A 22,776-nucleotide genomic window follows, 5' to 3' on the forward strand; every position below is an offset into this window, starting at 1 on the left:
GGATGAGGAAACTGATCTGAATTAAGTTGGGAATGAGGGAGAAAAGTGAAGTGAATGGAGGTTCAGAAACAAGTCCGAGGGGAGAGCTTCATTCTTTAATGACAATGTTTGCTCATGACAGCTTGAGTTGTTTGTGAAACAACTTCATTGTGAGGAAGCAGTATGATAATTGATTTAACAACGAATTTATTCTCATTGATAGTGGTGTAGCGACAGTAAATGAATGACAGGAATGTCCATGATTCTTTAGAACTGCTGACTAAACATAGCTCATAAGTTTTTTTGTAGACTGGTACCTGAGGTCTTCCTTTCTGCAGTAGTCTGAAATCCACAGGGAAGCATTCATTCTGGAGATGAATATGAAAGTAAGGGTATGTATCAAAATATCTTGTGGAAATGGGAAGCTATCCTTTAGGCAAAGTGTTGTTTTGGGTGCCTTTTTTTTAATCCTGGTCATAGTAATACATATTGCAGCTGGGCACAGAGTGTAAGCTGTGCAGAGCAGAGCTACTTTGTATGCTGTGGTTAGTGCCTTGTAGGTAGCAGTGCTGTAGGGAAGCCCTGTTTCTAAAGTACGTAGAATCTGCTTCCCAAACATGGCCTAATTGTATTGGGTTCTCGGAACAACATCAAGTCTAGAATTTTCAGCTACAGAGACTGAAGTCTTAGAATGTCGCAGTGCTTAAGTACTCAGTTTCCTTGTGTAGCTTCTGCTGCCCACTTAATCACCATTTTGCTCACCATTATTAAAGATTTTCTGTAGCAATGCTGTGGTTGAAATAACTTTGTGTGAATGCTGTGTTCAGAGGACCTCTGCTTCACTGAGACAGCTTATATTTGCCAGATGCGAATTTTGTTTGCCAACATAAAAAAAAATCTTTTAACCTATATTCTTATGCATATTAGGAACTGTTTCTTCTTTTTTTTTTTTTTTCCAAGAGATGTTTCTACAGAGTAAACTAAATTACAAATGTGTTCAGCACTTTTATGATAAATATCAAACATAGAATTTTCAGAAATTTGATTTTATTTAGGAGTGGTTTTGGCAGATAGTACAAGATTGTAAAAATAGCTCATAATTGTACCACTATTGTTAGTAAAATTTATTTACAGGGATTCCTGGCTAAACTCTAACTCTAATGAATTACTTTACTGCACCTCTCCCATTTTTACTTTCATGTTTGACTTACATGATGAGATCATTCAGAAATCTCAGAAGGAGCATTGGCTACCTTTTTCAGGTCAGATTATCTCAACTAATTGTAGTTATAATCCAAAACATTAAACAATTTTGCTAGCTTTTTTTTTTTTTTTTTTGTGACAATAGTTTCTGTTCTATGTGATAACATTTACGTAGCAATTTGCTAGGTATGGGAGAAGAGAAAAAATGATTTTGCTGTATGAGATATAAATCAGGTGGTTTAGATTGTTAGGGTACTGTCAGCTCAGCTGTAACATGTGGTGCTGCTGTGTGCAGAAAATAGCTACAGGATCAGAGTGGATGCTCTGCAACACTGAGTTTCTGTTTGTTTCTGGCTCCAGATAGAAATGGCTTCATTTTGGTCACGTTAGTACATTGTGGAACATGTATGTGTCCATTCTGATGATAATCAGCTGAGTTTAGCTACACTGTCAAAAAAGTGTTGCTAGGCATGAAGGAGATGCTGTTAAGTTTAATATCAGCTGGTGCAGAAGACAGAAAATTCAACAGCAGCTGCTGTCACCTCTATTCATTTCTGGGTGTGTGGAAGGAGTCTTTTCAATCTCAAACTGTATTTGGATTTGTTCCCATTTCTGTTTTCACTTAAATCACAAACTTCTATTTTCTTCTTCTGTCCAAACATTATTCAAGTTCTGTTTGAGCTCTTTATTATATATAATACACTTGGATATAAGTGATCTATTCTAGGACTTCTGCAAGCGTAACTCTTTAGTTGTCTCTTTATTCTTGCCACCAGATATGACATCTATTAAGGAATAGTTCTTGTTTTAGTTAGCCCTGTTATTTTTAGAGGAAAAAAAAAAAAACAAGTACCAAAAACTTCTATATGGACCAACAGAAGAGATTCTATTCCAATTTTTTTCCATCTTATTTGGTCCTAAACTTTCAAGTTCTCATAGTCTATAAACAGACTGCATGCTTTTCCATGCTGCAGGCAGTCTGTTCAGTATCTCCATCCTCTCTTTCATTCTCATTGTGTAAACCAGGCATTTTCAGTCTCTTGGAAAGGGCAGTCGTCATGTGAATCATCTGTAAGAGTCACCATCATGACAGCAGATATAATATTCATGAATGTACAAATGAGAATTGGCTTTCTGCACTGGCTATAAATCCTTACATTCAGTCCCTCTCAGGCAGACAAGAGGGAATCTCCCCAGACAGTTTAGTTGGAGACATTCTTCAGATTCTCACCTTAAGGAAACTGAGCTGCTGCTGCCTTTGGCTAGTGTCAAATCTGAGCCCATTTTTCCCCCTTAAGATGCTAGACTCAGACTGTGGGTCCTATAAGTACTTCTGAGGTTAATTTTGCATATTTGTTCTCATATACTGTAACCTACTTCAGGAAAGCAGTGTACACATTTGACCTGAAAAGAAAGTGGGAAGCCAGACATACATATGCAGCTAGTTCTGCATTCAGTACCAAAGCGTTGTATGGAGGTTAAGACTCCTTCCCTAAGTGTTTCCATACAGATATAATAGTTTATAATTTTATCAAACGAAATAATTACAGAAATATAAAGTGATCATTCTTTTTCCTTAGTTTACTAATATATAAAGAAGCAAATCTTGGATCTAAATCCATCTCTGGAGGTAAAATAAAGAAGAAAACAGAATCTTTCAAAATAACTTGCAAGATAAAGATGAAAACTGAACAATGAAAATATACACAGCTTTGCCACAGTTTGTTTTCATGCTTATATGCAACTGAGACCTTAATTGCCCATTTGTTTGCAGATCCATGAATCAAAACATAGTTTTGAGATTTTTAATATCCTGCGTCACATAGCTCTGCTCAGTAGCTCTGAAAATACTTTTCTGCGCATTGGAGTACAAGGAGAGAGAGCAGAGAAAGAATTCAGAAGGGCTGTTCCTCTAAAAGGAGAATAAAGCAGGGCATGGATGTTTGTTCTACTGCAGAAATTTTCTTCTGTGACATTTATATTTTGTGGGCATCTTTACTGCAAGGTAATTCCCCAAAGTATTATTGAAGATTAGAACTAACAATGGCTGGTGTTACTTCATGAAAGTGTAAAAACACATAGGATAATTTCAGTTTTCTTCTTCTCACAGTTTCAGAATGTTTCTTAGGTTTTTTGGTTTGTTCCCCTCTGCCCCAGTATTATCTTGCAAACATATTACCAGCTGAAGGATCATTCTGCCTCAGACTTTACATCATCACCCTGAGCATGTGTGTCTGTAAATGATACTATAAATCATCCCACAGTTCTCTATATTGTGGCTGTAGCATGATTATAATTTTTCTGGTAACTGTGCCAGCTTAAACACGTTCAATAGATTTGGCTGAATAAGTAATCCAGCAAAATACCATCCAGTTTTAACTTGGCTCAATACTTGAACAGAACTTACTGTGTGGTAACAACAGTGATCCTGGAACAACTGAAGGGACAGAGGTGGAGAAAGAACAGTAGTGAAGAGATGCTTAAGCCAGCACTGTAACTATAAGAAATATGAATCCATCTGACTGGAGTCAGGTTGTCTACAAGACTGCAAATGTGACCTTTAGCCAGAGCAGTTCTCTCAGTCTTATCTGTAAAATTTCAGTAATGAATTTCCTAACCTGATCTAGCTTATTGTATAGCCTACAAACAGATGTTTGTAAAACATTGCAAAACTCCAGGCAGTGCAGAAAAGGACATTTAGGAACAAGATCTACATACGCTGTTGCTGCTTCCAGAGAAGACGTATCACAGACACTGATTTCAGTGGCTGCTGAGTTTAAAAGCCAAAACTTTGAGCTACTCAAACAATTGCTCCTTGAGAAAATCTGTGAAATTTTGCAGCAGCAGTTAAATAGTTGCCTGGAGGACTTCTCTCCTTACTGATTCTTGTAATATATTTCTTTGATAATTTCTAGTGCTCAAAACAGCCATTTAAGCAACTTAAGTGTACTGATGAGCCCCATGCATAATGTGATTGCAAAGATGAGAAGTTGCTTTTACAGGAAGAACAATTTCTGAATTCATCTGAAAATGTAAAATGTTTTCAAGTGAGTGATAACAACTAGATCAATGCAGTATTATAATCAATTTGAATTCCAGTTGAAGAGAACTTCAAATAATTGGCAAAAAGAATGTATCAGATAATCTGCTCTCAGGCAGTGTGAAGCCTCTCTGGAACCTTAATATCAGTTAAGATGATAGCTTTAGAGTATGCTGTGTTCTATATATGTACTTGATATAAATCTCTTTTGATGAATAGCTTAATGGGTTACACAAATTAAAAAAAAACAAGCAAATGAAAAAAACCCACAGACTATTTCTCTACTTTGTTTTACTTGAGAGCACGTCTTTTCTTTTTGTTTTGGTTGACACCTATATGTTGCTGAAATAACTGAGGTGTGAACTTCTAGGAGTGGAGAAACCACCCATAGATTCAAAAGTATCTCATGTATCTGTTCTTTTATCAAACTTCACCTTCAGCAAGAATCATTTCCATGAATATCCTTAAAAGCAAAATTACATTCAAGTATGTTGCAGCCTCCTTCCATGCCTGCTTCTGGCACCAAATGAATGATGATAAGATTACCATAGACCTGTCAGGTTTTTTTTTTTTAATGATTTGTCTCTGGCTGGCAGTAAATAAAGACTAATCAAGATGAAGATTTTTAATCACCTTTTCATCCTTGACTGGATTAAGCAATATGTCCATACTAAGCTTGATCATTGTCCAGAAAATATTTAATTTATGCAGCACATATGATTGAATATTGAAACCACACCAAATATTGCAATAATGGCTGGGTAATCCTATATTTTCTGGTTTGTCAGAGCTTCTCTCAAGACTACAAATTCTGCTTAGCTTATTTAATCACTACTCAGTTGTCTTTTAGAATTTAGTAATTTCTATATTATTGTGCTATGTATGTATCCAAACATCTACCCTGAACTGTAATGTTGATTAAACATATTATTGCGTAAATATAATATTACCTGGAGTTCTGCCTGAACTATACAAGTAAGGTGAAGTCATATAGATTTTTTTTTATATAGATATTAATCATCTGAAGTGCAAATTTAGTTAGTGAAAAAACTACGTATCTCCTAACATTTTTAGAAACTTCTAAACTGCTAAGTATAACTGTACAGAGTTACATTTTAATATGATCTTTAAACTGTTTGTAAAATTTCCATTATGTTGAGTGATCAACGTGCTGAAGGACTTTTGGAAATAATGAACCTGAAGGGAAGCTCTGGTGAGGTGGGAGTCGACCTCTTCTGCATAACCAGAGGTATATATATATATATATCTATAGAGAACAATCTCAAGTTGTGCCAGGGGAGGTTCAGGTTGGGTATTAGGAAAAACTTATTTTCCAAAAGAGAGATCAGGCACTGGGAAACGCTGCCCAGAGAGGTCCTTGGAGGTGTTCAAGAAACTTTTAAATGTTGTACTAGGGAACATGGTTTAGTGGGGAAGTACTGGTAGTAGGTGGACGCTTGGACTAGATGATCTTGGAGGTTTTTTCCAACCTTGTTGATTGTATGATTCTGATGAACCTGCTATTGCTTCTTTGAAAAACTAAGTCAGTGGAATATACTGCCTTCAGGTCATCAGATATGCTCCATTGGACCAGTAGGAATAACTTAGATCTGATGATGTGAAAAACTGCTCATGTTTGTCTTCACTGTGATATAGTGTCAAAGTGTTTTGTATATTTTTCTAGAAAATAAATAAGTTAACACTAAGCATATCAATCTGAATAAATTAAATGGCTCACTCTGGCAAATAAGGCAAATCAGTAGTTCATTTAACTTATGTAGCATCTTGTTTCTTACAGTTAGTTTTTGGAACTCAAGCATCATCCATAGCAAGTAGTGGCTTTGCTTCTGGCATTTTTCTATGTTAAAGAGTCTCAGTTAAACTACTAGGACTGCTCATGTTATTATATAAATAGAACTTTTAGAAGCAGTGGTTTCATTAAAAATGATTAGTTAAAAATGAAAAGCTTAAGTCCAAAACACTAAAAGAAAACGATTTGAGACTATCAGTTGCCCTGTAAAAGCCTCTTCATTTAGGGCGTTTCTCAGACCCAAGCAAGAGTCAGTGACAGCTACCACAGTGCTCTTGCTGCGTCCATTCTGACTCTTCCTATTAAAATAGACGGAGCGAAAAACAGAACATTGTTTTAGAACATCTTTTTCTGAAGAGTCATTTCAGGTCAGATAGTAAACCTTCAATTTGGCAGGACAATGTGCAGAGCTACTAAGTGGCAGCTCTTCCTGTCAGCAGGAGTAACCATTTGTTCTTGGTTTTGTAAACAGCCAGCTATACGCTTTCTGGTGCTGAATTTTTGTGCCTTTCAACACATCACAGTCTGGCAGTGAAAAGTATTATTCTAGAATGTATGTTCTTTTCAGGCAACAAGGAAGTTGCCAGCTAGGGAAGTGCAAAGAGACAGGTTTAGAGATAAAAGCCCTTGTAATGTATCTGATAATTTCAATCTAGTATTGTGTAAAAGTATTTAACATTATCTGGAGAATATATCTCTAACAATATCTATTTTGAACTAGTTGTTCCAACCTGGTGTATGTAATAAATTTGGTAACAACACTGGCAGCACATTCTTTTTGTTAGATACTAAGCAGAGGAAAGCAAATACACTCATGTCAGAATACTTATGCAAGAAAATGTTCTGCTTTATACTGATTTCTCCATGTTAGCACAGGTGGTCAGGCATCTCTGGCAGCTTTTTATTTGTAGGAGTTGCTTCTGGTATCACATAGTGTATGGGAACTGCTGAGTCACGGCCTGAACCTCTGATTAATCACCTGAGGCGAGCCATGAGTCAGCCAGAGGAGCACAGGTGAAGGCAATTCACCTGTGCTGCCGGAAGGGGTGGAGCCTGGCTCTGCCTCTCCTAGACCTATTTAAGAGCTGGCTACCAGAGGGGAAGGATCTCTTCTGGAGATCCCTTCTCTTGGTGTCTTCTGGTGAGCTCAGCCGAAGGGTAAGCTCTTCCGCTTATTCTCTTTGTGATCATTGTCTACCTTGCTTGATTCTCTCGATTATATTGTGATTACAACATCTTGATATCTGTTGATTAAACAACTATATTGCAATTATAGCATCTTGATTATACACATAGTTTCTAAAGAAACTGTGTTTTTCTCTATTCCTATATACATTGTAATCCTAATAGAAACACTACATTAAGTAACAAAACTGTTGGTCACTGTGGACTTTCTCAGTTCAGTACAAAAGCCAGGCTGGTCAGCCGTGGTTTACATTTGATAAATTCGTGCTAACTGTTCCCAGTTATCATCATCTTGCTATGTCCAGAAGTGTGTTCGAGGAGGACTCATTCCATTTTTGTTGGGACTGAATCAAGGTTACGTCATTACAACTTGAGTGTACCTTGAGTGTACCTAGCTTGATGTTTTTGGCTTTTTTTTTTTTTTTTTTTTTTTTGAAGATGAGTGCAACTCTTGATGTTTTCCAGTTAAGTGACCTTCCTTGTTTCCATGACCTTTCAAAGATAGAGAAGGCTGACCTTGCAAGAGCAGCTGGACGGCTGTCTCAGTACCCTTGGATGCAACCCCTTTGATCTCATGAACTCATATGAGCTGAATCAATTTGCTCTGTATGAGAGCTGTACTTAAGAATTAAATGTATTTCTGTTTCTCTGTTCACATTTTTTTTCCTTCACTGGGAGCTGATATTTCTCACTTGAAGCCATTTTGTTTCCCTTCAAAGTGTGGTGCCAACAAACATTCACGGGCAATGCCTTCCCGTTCTTGGTGCTCACTGCTTAAAAGTAAATACACATTGGGTGGAATAAATATCATATTATTAAGCCAGAGGTATCATTAAGAATGTAAGGAGTACACATTAAGATAATATTATAATCACACTTTGAGTATTACATATTTTAGAAATCCATTATTCTTGTTTTCTGAATGAGAAAACAATGATTTCAATGTCAGTAAAAAATTGAAATGTATATAATATTATTTAATAAAATAGCCCAGTGATGGATAATCATGTTTTCAAAAAATAACATTTTACTTGTAATCAGAGCCAGATATATTTTTCATTATTCTCTCAGGAATATGTGCCCCAATTTCAGTTGTGCCTGAGTAAACTTTAACTGCTTCAAATGCGACTGAAATACTTCATGCTTATAATTTGTATGCAATTTCTGCTTTTTGGTTATTGATTCATAAATTATGAATGTAATGTAGCTTCCAGTCTTTTTCCTGGTAAGTTATTTTAGAATATTTTAAGAAACGCAAAGTGCACTGCAGTAAACGTCAGCTTCAGCATGTACAGTGCTGAATTTAGAAATTACTCTTGCTTAATAGGACCTTAAATGTAGACTGAAAGCCAGAGCTGATATCACCTCCAGTGAGGTAGTGAAGATTTGGTGCGACTCTTTAGAAAGTGAAATTTTTCAGAAGTATAATTACTTTCATTTTCTTTAAATTCAAGATGTAGCTGTTTATTAGAATAATAATCATTTTTTGTCTTTGTTCTCTGTCTCTTTTCTCTAGTCGAGTCCTCTTGCCATGCAGGACATTTTGTGAGGCAGCAAAAGAAGGGTGTGAACCAGTCCTAGGGATGGTAAATGCTTCTTGGCCAGAATTCCTCAAGTGCTCTCAATTCCACAACCAAACTGAAAATGACACAACTGAAAGAGTATGCTTCTCGCCACACCAAGACAAAGGAAAGCAATGTATGCTTCTGTTCTTAAATCTTGCACTATATTAAAGAGTTCCTCTTTAATAACGTAATGTATTTTTTAATTCTGTAGGATTAGCTCTGGAATGAAGCTGTTGTTCTTGATTCTGTTATTATGTTAATTCAATTTACTATGATAAACCTGGTTATCAGTATGTTATAGTTTTGCCATACTTCAGCTGCTTTGACTAATTGGCTTTGCATTAGAAATTCTGAGCTGTTCCAGAGAACGAAGTTAGGAGAAAAGTGATAGGCCCCTTAAAAATGTTCTGCTGACTATTTCTTTGATAAGCTCTAATAATAACAGGTTAGGTATTTGGAGCAGGAACTCGATACACAGTCCAAATTTCAAATGTCTTCTTTATCCTTGCTATAAAACTCAGCCCGGAACTGATGCTGCTCTGTTTTTCTAGATCTAAATTTATTTGAGATTAGACCTGACAGCAGAAATCCTGACTTGGTTCTTTTTCTCACTTACCCCTTGCTGGAGTTCTCTTACTGGCATCTGAAACTGTGCTGTTGCTGTTCATCATCCCATGAGCCTAAGTGGCAGAGGCTTGTGCTGTCCATCAGTAGATTCCAGTTTTTTAAGTGACTTTTGAGTGATAACAGACTATAAATAATGATATGATGGAAATAGTTTTTCAATTTTGTTTAAAAAAAAACTTGAGCATTCATGCACGTTAAAAAATCAACGAGGTTGTACAGTGTGCCTTCAAATGAAAAGTTAAGATCTTACAGCGTGGGGTATCTCCTTGGCTATCTGAGTATGTGTGATTAAAAATAGCCTGTAGATCAAATTCTTTGTATCTGTTAGAGCATGTTTTAGGGGTCATGAAGTAATGGAGACAGTTGTCCGATATCTGTCCTCCCCTATGAGAACATTTGTAATGGCTGACATGACAAAATACACAGAGATAGTGTTTTCTTGAAGGTGGAGGGCTTACTGGAAAAAAATGAATATTATACACAAGACTTCTGTAATGTTCCTATGGGCTTCTGAGCAAATTGCAAATTGAAAGCCACTGGGAGCTGTGTTTTGATTGTATGAAACAAATATATGCTAAATATGCTGAAAAATCAGGTCTTATGCTTCTTCAAAGAGGAAGCACATATATATATATATATAAATATATATATATATACACACACATATATACATTTTATTTTTATTTTTATTTTTTTTTTTAGACCTCAGCTTCCCTTTTGTGAAATGGGAATAAAACTGTCCTTCTAGCTTGGAGGGTTGTAACTGTATATATATTGATGCCTTTGATACCATAGTGAATCCTGACATCCTAGGTGTTGGGAATACAATCATTTTGTCTTTATGACGGTTTCAAATAATAAATAAGGGAAGAGACTGTGGAATGTATACATAAGTATGGTAAAGAGTTGTACAATGAGCAGTGAGAGTAGCTAGTGATGATCAGTGACTAGCATATCGTTAGTTGAGTACACTTGTACTGACCACAGAATGAGATGTAATTCTGAAAAAGGAGCAGGATACTAGAGACCTGGATTTTATGCACACGTGGTACATGTAAGAATACAAGGCATGATATAAATATGCCTGTTCTTACTTGACCAATTATATCTGGCTGAACTTCTGAAAAGTCTCAACATAACTAAACAATGTTAGAACTTTCAGATCAAACTGGGAGAAGTTGCTGCTTTATGAAAGTTTTAGGGTATCTTCTGACTAAAATTATAGTTTCACTATTTTTTAACACTAGAGAAAAGCATGTTAAACTAGTGCCTGGTTGATTATTCCTCCATAATCTTTCGGGTAGAATTTGCATCTCTCTGATAGTAAACTATATAAATGACAGAAAAGTACATGAGAAATTTGCTGTTTCTTATTAAAGGAAAGATTTAGAGCTAGTGCTGAAGTGCCCTATCTGACAGATTAGAGACCCAGGCTGTGTATTTTTTTCAGCTCTGACATGCTGTTTTATAAAACAAAAGGCATTTTAAATTAATTTATTCATGAACTGTTTTGCATGGTGTTTGGATACAAATAGCTTTCAAGTAAAAATGATTGACTCTAGAGAATATCTTGACATTTTTTCACATGAAATGTTTCTGAAGTGGTTCTTTTTTGACTGAAGATGGTAGGAACCTGGGTTTCTCTCAGGATGTTTCTCCTAGAGAAATAAATCAATGCTGAAAGTATTTTAAATTTGTGTTTTTAAAAGCATTTGCTTCTCTGAATGCAGCAGAATCAGGCAGCAGGGTTAACTATTCCATCTCCTTGGCACTTGGTGCTCAGCTGCAAGTGTTCTTCACGTTCTTTACAGGACTCAGTTCCTGGAAATTCCAGGAGCATTTTGTTGACATATAGCTGCTTATATCCCGACTTCGTGATTTCTTTTGGGGACTAATAATTCCAGACTGCATGCAGAGAAAGCTTTACCTGCCTTCATATGCCTTTCATATGCTTTGTTATGTGAGATGGAGTAATTCTCTTGCAGGGCTTTAGGATTTTATTGCATTTATTTGAGGAAAAAAAAAAAAAGAAAAGGTCTGGTTGCTACACCTAGTTTTTTAGCATCATCCAATCCAAAACAATTTCCTTTTCTGATGTTTTCTTTTTCTGATTATGACTAAATACTGTACACCCTCCGCATTTTTAAAAAAATTATCCTTCCTCAAAAAAGACCTTAAACCTCTCATGACTTTCCAGGCTCCATTGGAGTCTGGCAGATTTCCTAGTTAGAATCTAGAACGTTTATCCTGCAGACAAGTAGCAGGTTTCCTGATAAATATTCATTAGCTGGAATTGGGATTACCTAGTAGATATACACTTGTTTATCTGTCACTGCTGGTGTTAATCTATTTTTTTCTACTAAAGTCATTGTAAATTGAGTGTGCTTTGCCACTACGAAGAAACTTGTAGCATATATACCTGATGTGTCCACAGAAAAATTGAATATACTGGAAAATTTGATCTGTGTACCTTTATAGTAAAACCATCTGAGTTTTTTACAATGAATGACGGATTAAAAAGGTGCATTACTGTTGACAGGGTTGCAACAGATCAGATGGAAGATTAAAAGATTAAATGGCTCTTTGCATTTAAGATAGATATTAACAGATATTTAAGATAAATAGTAGAACTGGTTTCATAGCTCAAATGTGTAATGAGTGAGCGAAGGGCAAGCATCATTAGGCAGGCATTCATTCTGCAAGTCCAGTAATGCATTCGTGGGGGCAAAAAAATCTCAGAAACATTCCTAGGGCCTGCTATGCATATCCTTACTACTCGTACAAATATTTCAGCTCTGTTTTCCCTTCTTTCAACTGTCTCTGTGCTTTTCTGTTATTTCATATGCTCTGACCAGCCAACACAGCTGGTGGTGTTAAAACTGCAGAGAGAAAAGCAGAGTAGCTTGAATGAGAAGTAAAGGTCACAGTGATCTGACTTGCAGTAACATGCAGCTCTCAGGAAACCCTGAAATTGTGTTTTAATGAATCTAGATGGCAAAATTATTTCAAAAGCAGCGGAGAATATGAATCTTCTGGTTCTTTATACAGTGAAATTTTGTAAGCAACAATACAGAACTGTCAGGCAATGTTCATTTTGCATTACACTGAAGAGATATTAAGAATTTTTTTTTATTTTGTTAAAAAGTGATGCCCAAGAGGCCTGAGCTGTTCTTCATAACTATAAGATTTGTAACAGACAATACTGTTTAAGTCATATAAAAGACATAATGCATTAAAATTTAAATGCTGAATATAAATTTCATTGCATTATCTTGCATATTATTTGCACTTTAGTTCCAAGAGATACAAATAAAAATGTATAATAAAACAAGCCAAGGCTTCCCTTCTTAAAAAAAAACAGCATCCATAAATAGCTACAGGTTGTGCCAAATTATAATTTTTTTTTTCATATCATTTTTTAAAGAACAAATTTAGTTTTGTTTTACAAGGTTTTATCTCTCTGTGGATATTCTTTGCAATGTTTCAAGTAGTGAAAGTTAAATATATTAAAGCATATTTTCTTAATATAATTTTTAGCCCAATTTCCACTATGGTCAGGATCTCTTTCTTTTTGGAGTAATTGCCATCGATTTCAGTCTTAATTCAGAGACTATTTTTTTCTTTATGATAGTTTCTTGAAATATATTGCTTTTTTTGCTTTTTCTGGCTAGTTTGTGTGTGTGTGTGTGTGTGTGTGTGTGTGTGTGTGTGTGTGTTTTGAACAATGTAAGAAAGTGTCTTTTGTAGGTACTCTAATAATTCCTACATACTGCAAATGCACATATCTTCCTATCAGCAGTTAAAGTTTAAATTTGTAAAAAGAAAGGAATAAATAATAATAATAGTGAAGAAAAGGAATGATAAACTGCAAAATCAATAAAATTATAAGTAATCCATGAAATTATAAATAACATTCAGAAATCTTATCTTTGAGACAAATTTTTGTGAACTTTTAAACACTGGCTATTGCAGTAGTTTTTCAGTTGGATGGTCTTTTAATTAAGTTTTTCTGATTGCTGATAGCCCAAATAATCTCCCTCTTTGGCAAAATCACATGAATTACATGAATTAGTTAGAAATAAGTCAGTAAATCCCCTGCAGTGTTCAAGGGCATGAAAGAACTAAATGCATGAATAACTGGAGTAAGCTCTTTCAGCCATTTGAAGATGACACGTTAGGAGCTCTTAGCTTGTTTTAATTTGGATAAGAAGCATTTAATTGGAACACCACACTTTTTTTTTTTTTTTTTTTTTTTTTTAACATGGTACCTGGTCTATCTTTCAGGACATTGTTAGGAATTCACAGAACTTGCTTTGAGAAACAGCTTAGAACATAGACTCAGGCAGAAGAGAGTCTAGTCAATATCTGATTACAACCAAGTATTTATTTTTCTATAGTTAGTGAGAAAGTAACTATAGTTACTAGTATATATACTACTAGTGTGTGTGTATATGTGTGTATGTACGTATATATATATATATATATATATATATATATACACACACTAGTATAGTATACTTACTAGTATACTATAGTAACTATGTGTTATTCACATCCAATACAGAATTTCAGAGAAAGCTCTTAAAATCAGGAAGATATTATCTTTCTCTTGTACTCCTGCATTGTATTCTACTGGACAAATGTCTGGCATACAGCTAGGCAAAAAATGTAACGTGATGGGTCAGGCTCAAAGGGTTATAGCAATGGAATTACATCAGACTGGTGCTGGTCACTGGTGGGATTCCACAGGTCTCCATTTTAGGGCCAGTTCTCTTCATTGTTTTTATAAGTGGTCGGAATGCAGAAATTGAATGGACACTATAAGTAAGTTTGTGGACGAAACAAAATTAGGATTGATTCCCTCATGAACAGAGAGGTCTTGCAGAGAGATCTTGGTAAATTGGAGGGCTGAGAAATCACCAGCCTCATGAAGTTTAATCTGGCAAGTGCCAGATTCTGCACATGGGTTGGAGCAACATTGAAGAGAGCAGTAAGAGAGACTGCAGAGCAACAGTGCAGAAAAGCATCTGGATGTTCTGTTTGACAGTGTTTTAAATATGAGTCAGCAGCTAAAATGGTCAGCTATATCCTGGGGGGCATCAGGCCCAGCATTGCTAAACTGTCAAAAGAAGGGATTATTCTCTGCTCTGTGCCAGAGGGTGGTTGGGCACTGGAACAGGCTCCCCAGGTCATGGCATCTATCTGCTAGTGTTTAAGAAGCATTTGGAAAATGCTCTCAGACATAGAGTTTGGATTTGGGGTGGTCCTATGTGGAGTTGGACTCAACTGTTCTCGTTGGGTCCTTTCCAATTCTGGATATTCTGTGGTTCTGTGCACTCACTTAAAGCAGTGAAAAAAAGACAGAAATGGTCTGTGTATCCCTAACACTGATACTGATCAGCTGCCAGACCAGAAAGAATGATATTGAATTTTTTTTGAGACAATTTTTTTTTTCAGAATTGTGTAGTTTTTCATGTGAGAAAACATTCACAGGTGAAGGATATCTTTCTCCAAGCACTTATTCTTTACTTCTGTTTAACCTTTTATGTCTTTCAAGTTAATTTTTTCTTCCATTATGCGTGCCTTCTTATTCTTTGCCTGCTACAGTTCTAGATTTGACTCTTTCATGAGGGCTTTTTAGGCCACTTCACTTTATTGGAAGAGAAGATCTCTTGCATTCTTCCACCATAGAGGGGAAGGAGTTGTCAGCTCTCCTAACTCTGTGATTGTGATCCTAATATCAAATCTTTCTATAGCTGACAGCTACATGATGCATTGTACCACAGCGTACATGGAGTATAGGAAGCAGGTGATGAAAATCCAGAGGCAAGACAATACAGGGATTCCTTTGTGCTATTGTGACTCTGAGAATGCCTATATTGAATCAGGTTAAAAGTCCATCTAGTTTGTAACGCTGTCTTCAAAAGCGGCTTTAAAACTGCATGCCCAAAGAAGAATAGAATAGGGAACTACTTTTCCAAAGTCCTCCTGCATTTACCATCTGTTCGATATTAAAGGACTTGTCAGTAGTTTTTGACTGTTAAATTTTTATTGTTCTTTTCGAATTGTTTCACAAATCTGCATGCATTTTAGCATCCATTGTGTTCTGTTGTAGTGTTACAACTTATCTCAACATTAAATAAAAAGTACTACTAGTTGCTTTTCTAAGACAATTTTGTTGGCTACCTCCTAGTTGTTTCATAGTATTAGACAGCCTACATTGTCGCCTCTTCACTTTGAAAAAAAACAAAAACAAAACAAAAAACCCCCTGCACTTTTCATGGTCATTTTCATAGATATACAGTACTTAACTACTACTATTTACTACCTGTAAATGCAGGCAAATAATATATTTGTTTCAGTTTGTGCTTTCTGCAGCTTTCCAGAGACCTGCCTACATAACCCTCTATAGGTGGCATTCCAGTAATCTAGCTGAGAACTACAGCACATAAATGATTTTGGCACTTCATAGACATTTTTAATACTATAGTGGATGGAGGTAAAGTAAAGCACTTTGTGTGGGTTTTCTTTTCTTTTCTTTTTTTTTTTTTCCTCCACTGGTGACGTTTACTCAGGTATTTCAGATTTTCCAGACTGTAAAACTTCCTAGCAAAGGTCTGAAGCAAATACCTGCAAATTGTTTTTCTGTTAGCAAGGATTTCTTCCACTTCCTTTGTGTTCCTTTCATCTAATATCATGTCTTCTTCAGTAGTTTGTTTTGCTGTATAAGACAGGGATTCTATCTTTTCTATTAAAATCTGATATTTGGTGGTATGATAAAATTGTTAACCTTCCAGAAACCTCTTTCTGCACAAGCTTAGTAGAAAGCAGAAATTAATTTAATCGGAGCTATCATTCACAGTGTATATGCTCTCATTGCCATGTGATCACTACACTGACTGGACCAAACATATCCAGTCACGGTCTTTGAGAAGACAGCAGGAGGTGAAATGAACTGTTCTTACAGTTCCCTCTGTTTGCTACTGAGTGTTAAGACTTAGAGAAGAACAGCTATGATTATGATTTCATTCTTCCCCTTGTTTGCCTATAATGTACCCAAGATAAACAGGGAGATGTTCACATTAGAAAGTGTCTTAAGATGCTTCTTAAGAAATGAAGTGGATTGTAATGGAACTCAGAATGGATAGAAGCAAAGTAGGGTAGGGAAGTATTAGGAAGGGAGGATGAGAGTGATTTACAAGCGCATGGAAACATTTCCTTCCGCAATTCAGAAATGAATGTTTGACTCCCTACTCTTTGTTCTTCCAAACTCTAAGAAAAATGGATAGTTATCCTTGCTTTTTTTTCTTTTTTTCTTTCTTAACTTTTGTTCTCCTATGTAATACTGGTGCTTTCACATAAAATGTTATTGTTTCGGTCTCTATAAATAAAGAACTGTACTGATGGTAGAGATCAATAAACAAATCAAGATGGTTCCACTGACAATTCTTTTTGATCCATGTCATACTTATGCTGTTTTCTTCTTTGCACATGCAGAAAATTGTATAAAATTCCAAGTTCAGAAGAATGTCATGTGTCAAAGTCAAATGATGTAGCACTATCAACCTTAAATAGTCTTTCTTGTATGATGAATTACAATTTTTTATGTGATCTTCTTTTTCATAGACAGCAACCTGATATCACTGTGAGATAAACACTTGTTACTAGGGAATTAGAGACCACATTGAGAAAGGATTGTTGTTTCTCCTATAGTGCATTCTAAGCATAGAAATCAGAAGGTGCGTGGTATAAGGCAGAGAGCTGGAGGAACAAAAAGATCAAATTACAATACAGGAAATATAATGTTATCATACATTATGAGATTCTCTATCGTTTTTTCAGACACCATGTGTCTCTTACTTATTTTGTACACCTTCCTGTAAAGTTAGAATCCTTCAAAATAAAACGCGTAAGTAGTTTTCACTTCAAGAACCATAGCTCCATTACACAAATGGAAAATAACATTGCATAATCATGGCCAAGTGGAGAGTTCACATGGAATTGTAATAGGAAAAAAATGTAAATTATCCAAGTAAGTTTTTATTACAAATAAGGATTTGTTGTCAGTAGACAAAAGACTGTCCTCTTCCTTGAGGATGATAAAATAATATTTCAGGCTTAGAAAAACATGTTAAAACTCTGCAAATGCATCTCCTGTTGGATACTCTAAGCTCTAGGGTTGTGGTTTTGGTGTTGTTTTTTTTTTTCTTTCTCTATAGATATCTCAATTCCCTATGTATTCAATAGCAGTGATGGTTGTCTTCTAGCGCTTTGAGAGTTATAAGAGATTGGAAGAATCCTTCCCCTATGGGAAGTGTCTGTACCATGAACTGTTAAGCCTTTTTACCTTGTAATGTTTTGCCTGAACAAGTAGACTGGAAAGATGTAGTTGTTGTTAACAATAATCGGATATTTAATCCAAAGCATCCATTTAATGGGAAGTGCTGGTTTAATCCTAAAGTCAGTATTAAAAGAATTGCTCCTTAGAGGTGCATGTTAGAGGTAAAGTTTGATTGAATCTCACTGATAAACTTAGTCTAGATACCTGTTTTTTAAATAACAAAATTTAGATGAAAATGCCAGCTTGAAGTTGCTTGAATTTGCTTGATTTGCAGTTTGTTGCCTAAGTGTATATCAATTAAAACATCATTTTCTAAATATCTTTAATTCCTACTTATTTCTTTAGCACATATTTAAAATCTAACATATTCATTCTTTGCTCATTTCCAGCACTGTGTGGAGGAGAGAAGAGTTTCCTGTGTGCCAGTGGAATCTGCATTCCAGGGAAACTGCAGTGTAATGGCTACAATGACTGTGATGACTGGAGTGATGAGGTCCATTGCAGTAAGTTTCCTATAGTCTGCAGAGTTCTGTTGAAGTACTGAATACATTCAGAGAAGCCTAAAAACTAAAGCAGTCTGTTGGAACAGGATAAGAGCTTTGCACAGTATTTGCTTATACTGACATTTGGACTTTCTCAGTTGACACTGAGAAAGCCACTCTTGCTGCAGAATGCTTTAGATCTGTTAAAATTTATGACTGGAAGCAGATTTCATTATCAGCTTAGAACTGTATTTCTGAAAGGAGCCATGTGGAAATCATTAATATTTTGGGCATCTTATTAAATGAGTTGTTAGCATGCAGTTCTAGTAGCGAACTGAAAACTGCTAGGTGTGTTTTTTTCCTAGACCTTTGTGTTCTTTTTATAGCAGAAGCAAAACTATCTGCTTAGAAAGTTCTCTTGCCCTCAGTACTGGATGTGGTTTATTTAAGTAAATCTCAGTATAGTGTGCAGTAGAGAAAAAAAAAAGTACATGCTTAATACTTATTTCATTCTCTGTAGCAGTTTATAGAGTACGAATTTTCTGTGTTGACAAGAACATCCTAGGACTCCTACCACCTTTAGAAAAGCTGAGCAAATTTATAGTATGAAAACAGTGAAAAGAAAAAAAAATGAAAAAAGGAGAATTTGGAACATGGACTAAGTAGGGACTATTATAGGACATGATGCCACAAAACAGTGCTGTGCATTCAGACTTTGAAAACTATCAGAAATGGAACTGAATTTCTGTGCAGTTCATTTTTCCCTCAGAGGACTTGTTTTGATTAGTATTGTAAGGAGGCTGGGCATTCCAAGATTCCTGAAGCCACTTTTGAGAAAGTTGATGATAGATTTTATCTATGAGACTGCAAGGGATGGCTGCAGTTTCCTCCGGGTCTCAGTATGAATAAGGCTAGAGCTTGCTTTTTGCTTAATAGCCTTTTATTTGACTGGAGTTTTATATATTTTCTACTATTTAAAATGTACTGAATATTTTTCTTTTTGAAAGTATTTTTGAAAGTATTTTTGAAAATATTGCATATTTTTATTTTTGTCAGCATCAACTTGAGAGCTATGGCTTTCAAGTTCCATTAGAAATGGGAAAAGAAGAAATTACTAATGCAAGTGTAAAACATTACATATCTTGAAAAATCAAGAGTTATAAAAATAATGAGTTATTCAAGAATACCTTTAAAAGAAAGCCTATCTGTAAATGACAGAGTTTATAGGCATATATATATATATATATATATATATATATATGTATTATATATTACCTGGTAAGTGTTGGGTGGAGTTGAACTTTTGTCAAATAATCATCAGTTACATGGCAGAAACAGTGGCCTTGAAGTTAGGTCTTTTATTCAAAAGTTTGGTTCCAATCAAGTCTTTATTTTAGCCAGTTCTGTTTTGTACTCCTTTGCTCTTGAGAAGTTTCCCTACCACAGTAGAGCCCTGATCATGTGTTTACTCCCCACCCTTTTCTGCATTGTTTCAGTTTCTGATATACTTCAAAAGGCTGAAGGTTGCAGTTGTAATTGGATGCATTAAAATGTTTTAGATTTTATAGAAGATTATATATTATAAAGATTTTATAAAAACAATATCTTGAAAAATGTTTCTGTAAACATGCAGTAAAAATCTGAATTGAAATATTCTTTTTTGTATTCTGATTTAAACATAGTATTTGTGACCTAAGCATAACTACTATTACTTTTCCTGATACGAGAATGTGCTGCAAAATAATTCCTGCAAGATTCTGAACTTCCCATATTATGGTACAATGTGTATTACAAACTGATAGAAATAGTTGACCTGCAACATTGTTTGAAAATAAAATGAATCAATTTTTTTTTTTTTTTTGTATAGGCAATTATCTTTGAATTGCTTAATGGAAAGAACTTTTAGTTAAGGAGGGCAGTATTAATCCTCAAACACCTGATTTCATTCGCTTGCAGTCATTTTCATTGGTTTCATTCTCTTACCTCCAGCATGTGTACAAATGGTTGGGCCAACATCACTTGTGTTTAATGAAAGGATGAAACCCACTAGCTTTTGAGTAATCATGATGCTTTGGTTTCTTTTTGATTGTCAAAGATGATTGTTTACACGTGTCACTGCATGCCATAGAATAGAATAGAGTGCTTTGTTGAATTATGTTTTTATTTACTCCTAGAGGTGACAGAATTTGTATATTGAACTCTATCCCTTTTCTTTAAAATAAACATAATAAAGTTTAATAGACATGTATCTATAAAATGGAAGATTCCTAAAGCCAAATTTGAGTATGGTTAATGGTCAGAAGGATATATGATCCAATAGTGAACTTGTGAAGATTAGATATAAGTGAACAGAGATGTAAGGGTTGCTGAATGCAAAAGGTAGACCCATCTTGAAAACATACTTGAATTTTGTGGAGTATGGAATACAAATTTGTATTTAAGTTTATGCAGATCAGGTTTGTGCCATCATTAACAAAATTTAAGTTGACCTGATTATAGACGAAAAGTGCAGACTGCTCATTTCATTCTTATGAAAGTAAGCATTGTTGCCAATACCCTGATGGAAATATATAATAAGACTGTAAGATTTCCATATTCACTTATTCCAAGTCCCTGAAAGGAAATCTGTGGGGTTTTTTTTTTTATTATTTATTTTTTTTTACCCTGTGTGGGCCTGAGCGATGCCATGTTCTAAATGTCACTACTTCAGTACAGAGGTTATGGATGTAAACACGACTGGGGGCACGGATGAAAATTGAAAAGTGAACTAACCCAATGAAGCATCATAGAAAAGACAGCTTTGTTTCATTTGCAGAAAGAGGAACAGAAGGACAGAAACTGCCAGAATAATGAACTGATCAATAAGGGTAAATGTTGCCAGAGTACTTCATGCTGTTGCAGATTCAAAACAAGTAATGTTTAGAATTTACTCTCTGCTGGCTATTGTTCTGCTTACATGAAACTTTGTATTTACTGTTCCGTGCCTTTTATTCTTTTAAAAGCTAAACTATTGACTAGAACACTCACGGCCTTGCCATAGTATTCTATTATATGTCCTGCAGTACTGTCTTCTGCATTGTGCTATAAATTCTATTTGGACTTTCTAAGATGATGTGAAACCAGTAAAAAGCATGAATACTTCTGTGGCAGAAGGGCAAGAAATTATGCTAGTTCAAGTTCTGAAGTCCAGGTTGGTAAAGCCTTGAGAAACCTAGCAGTTAGAGCACTCACTCAGGATTTGGAAGACTTGGCATACCTTGATGTGGAGGGTTCAAAATCCCACTGCACACCTTCTGGGAGAATTCTGAACCTGTCAGTGTGTAATATACTGAGAAGGACACAATTCTTTCAAAGCCAGATCATTGTGCAATCCTGAATGCAGGAGCCCCACCCAAGAGGAGATAAATGGTAGCCTGATTATGTTGTTTTGAGCATCACGCTGAGGTGTGAGACCCATGCTCTGGTACCTGCCCTCTGAGCAATTTCCTTACGCAGTACAGGAAAGACCTTGTGTAGAAATGACCACACGGTGGCATAGCTTCAGCTGGTAGGAGAGTTAATCTTCGCAGATATTCTGTATCCTAACATTCTCCCTGGAAAATCCAGATGTGAAGGAAAAGCTTACAGGAGGGCAGTGAAACTAAGTCACACACTTTGCAGCTGTGTGTAATCAAAAGTTATTACTAGCAGGATCAGACACCACCAACCCTACTTTCTGTTCTCCACTCTTTCTTAACTAGACTCCTTTTTTTTTTTTTTTTTTTTTATTGAAACTGATACTATTCATATATTTTGGGTATTCTCAGAATATTTTTCAGAGATTTCCTGCAGGTCTTAGCCATAGAAAGAAAAGCTAAACTTGCTTAGGGCTGTCAATGCTAAGACGACCAGGTTGGATGTGCACTTAGCAAAATGATCTAGTAGGTGTCAACCCTTCCCAGAGCAGGGGGAATTGGAATGAGGTGATCTTTCAGTTCCTTTCCAATTCAAGTCATTCTATGATTCTACGAATTCCTTGATAAGAAGGCATCAGGCTCAAAGCTGTGTTCAGAAAAAATAAAGAAAATAAAACATTTTGTTCTTTATCTGCAACCAGGGCACTTTTCTTCACTCACTGCTAGGAAGGTAGAACTATACTTCACTTTTTTACTATTATGGAAAAAGTATTTCTTCAATGAAAAGCAAAGAAATGAATGCTATTTATATGTTAATGGACTATTTTGTTTAACTCACCAACCTTTGATTCACAGTATTATGTCTGGGTGTGGATGGTTAATATGAGAAAACAAGTCTTTCATGTGTCTAGGAAAAGCTACTTAAAAAACAAAGTCTTCAATAACTCGTGTCAGGTTTGTGCTCAAGGCAAATGATAATGATGTAGAAGATGTCAGTGAGAATTAACACATTTCTTCATAAGGTTGTTGACTGTGAATTTCAAAATGGTTGAATGTGTTTTAGCCTTGAACATGTGGTCATGGTGAGATTTTGGGTATAATTATCATTCTGGAAATAATGTACACTCTGATTTCTTCCCATCTTGCAAC

At 35.5% G+C, this 22,776-nt stretch overlaps 1 protein-coding gene across 1 annotated transcript in view; it reads left to right on the plus strand.

The window, feature by feature from the left end:
- CORIN (corin, serine peptidase) overlaps positions 1-22,776 on the plus strand; it is a gene marked incomplete at both ends in the record, with an annotated part of 119,193 nt that overhangs the window by 48,297 nt on the left and 48,120 nt on the right. The window contains 2 exons of the mRNA XM_079534872.1: positions 8,734-8,915; positions 18,140-18,253. Coding sequence (XP_079390998.1) covers positions 8,734-8,915; positions 18,140-18,253 — 296 coding nt within the window. The remainder of the gene's footprint in view (positions 1-8,733; positions 8,916-18,139; positions 18,254-22,776) is intronic.

The sequence above is a fragment of the Tetrao urogallus genome, assembly GCF_951394365.1.
Source record: "Tetrao urogallus genome assembly, chromosome: 4".
Classification (NCBI taxonomy): Eukaryota; Metazoa; Chordata; class Aves; order Galliformes; family Phasianidae; genus Tetrao; species Tetrao urogallus.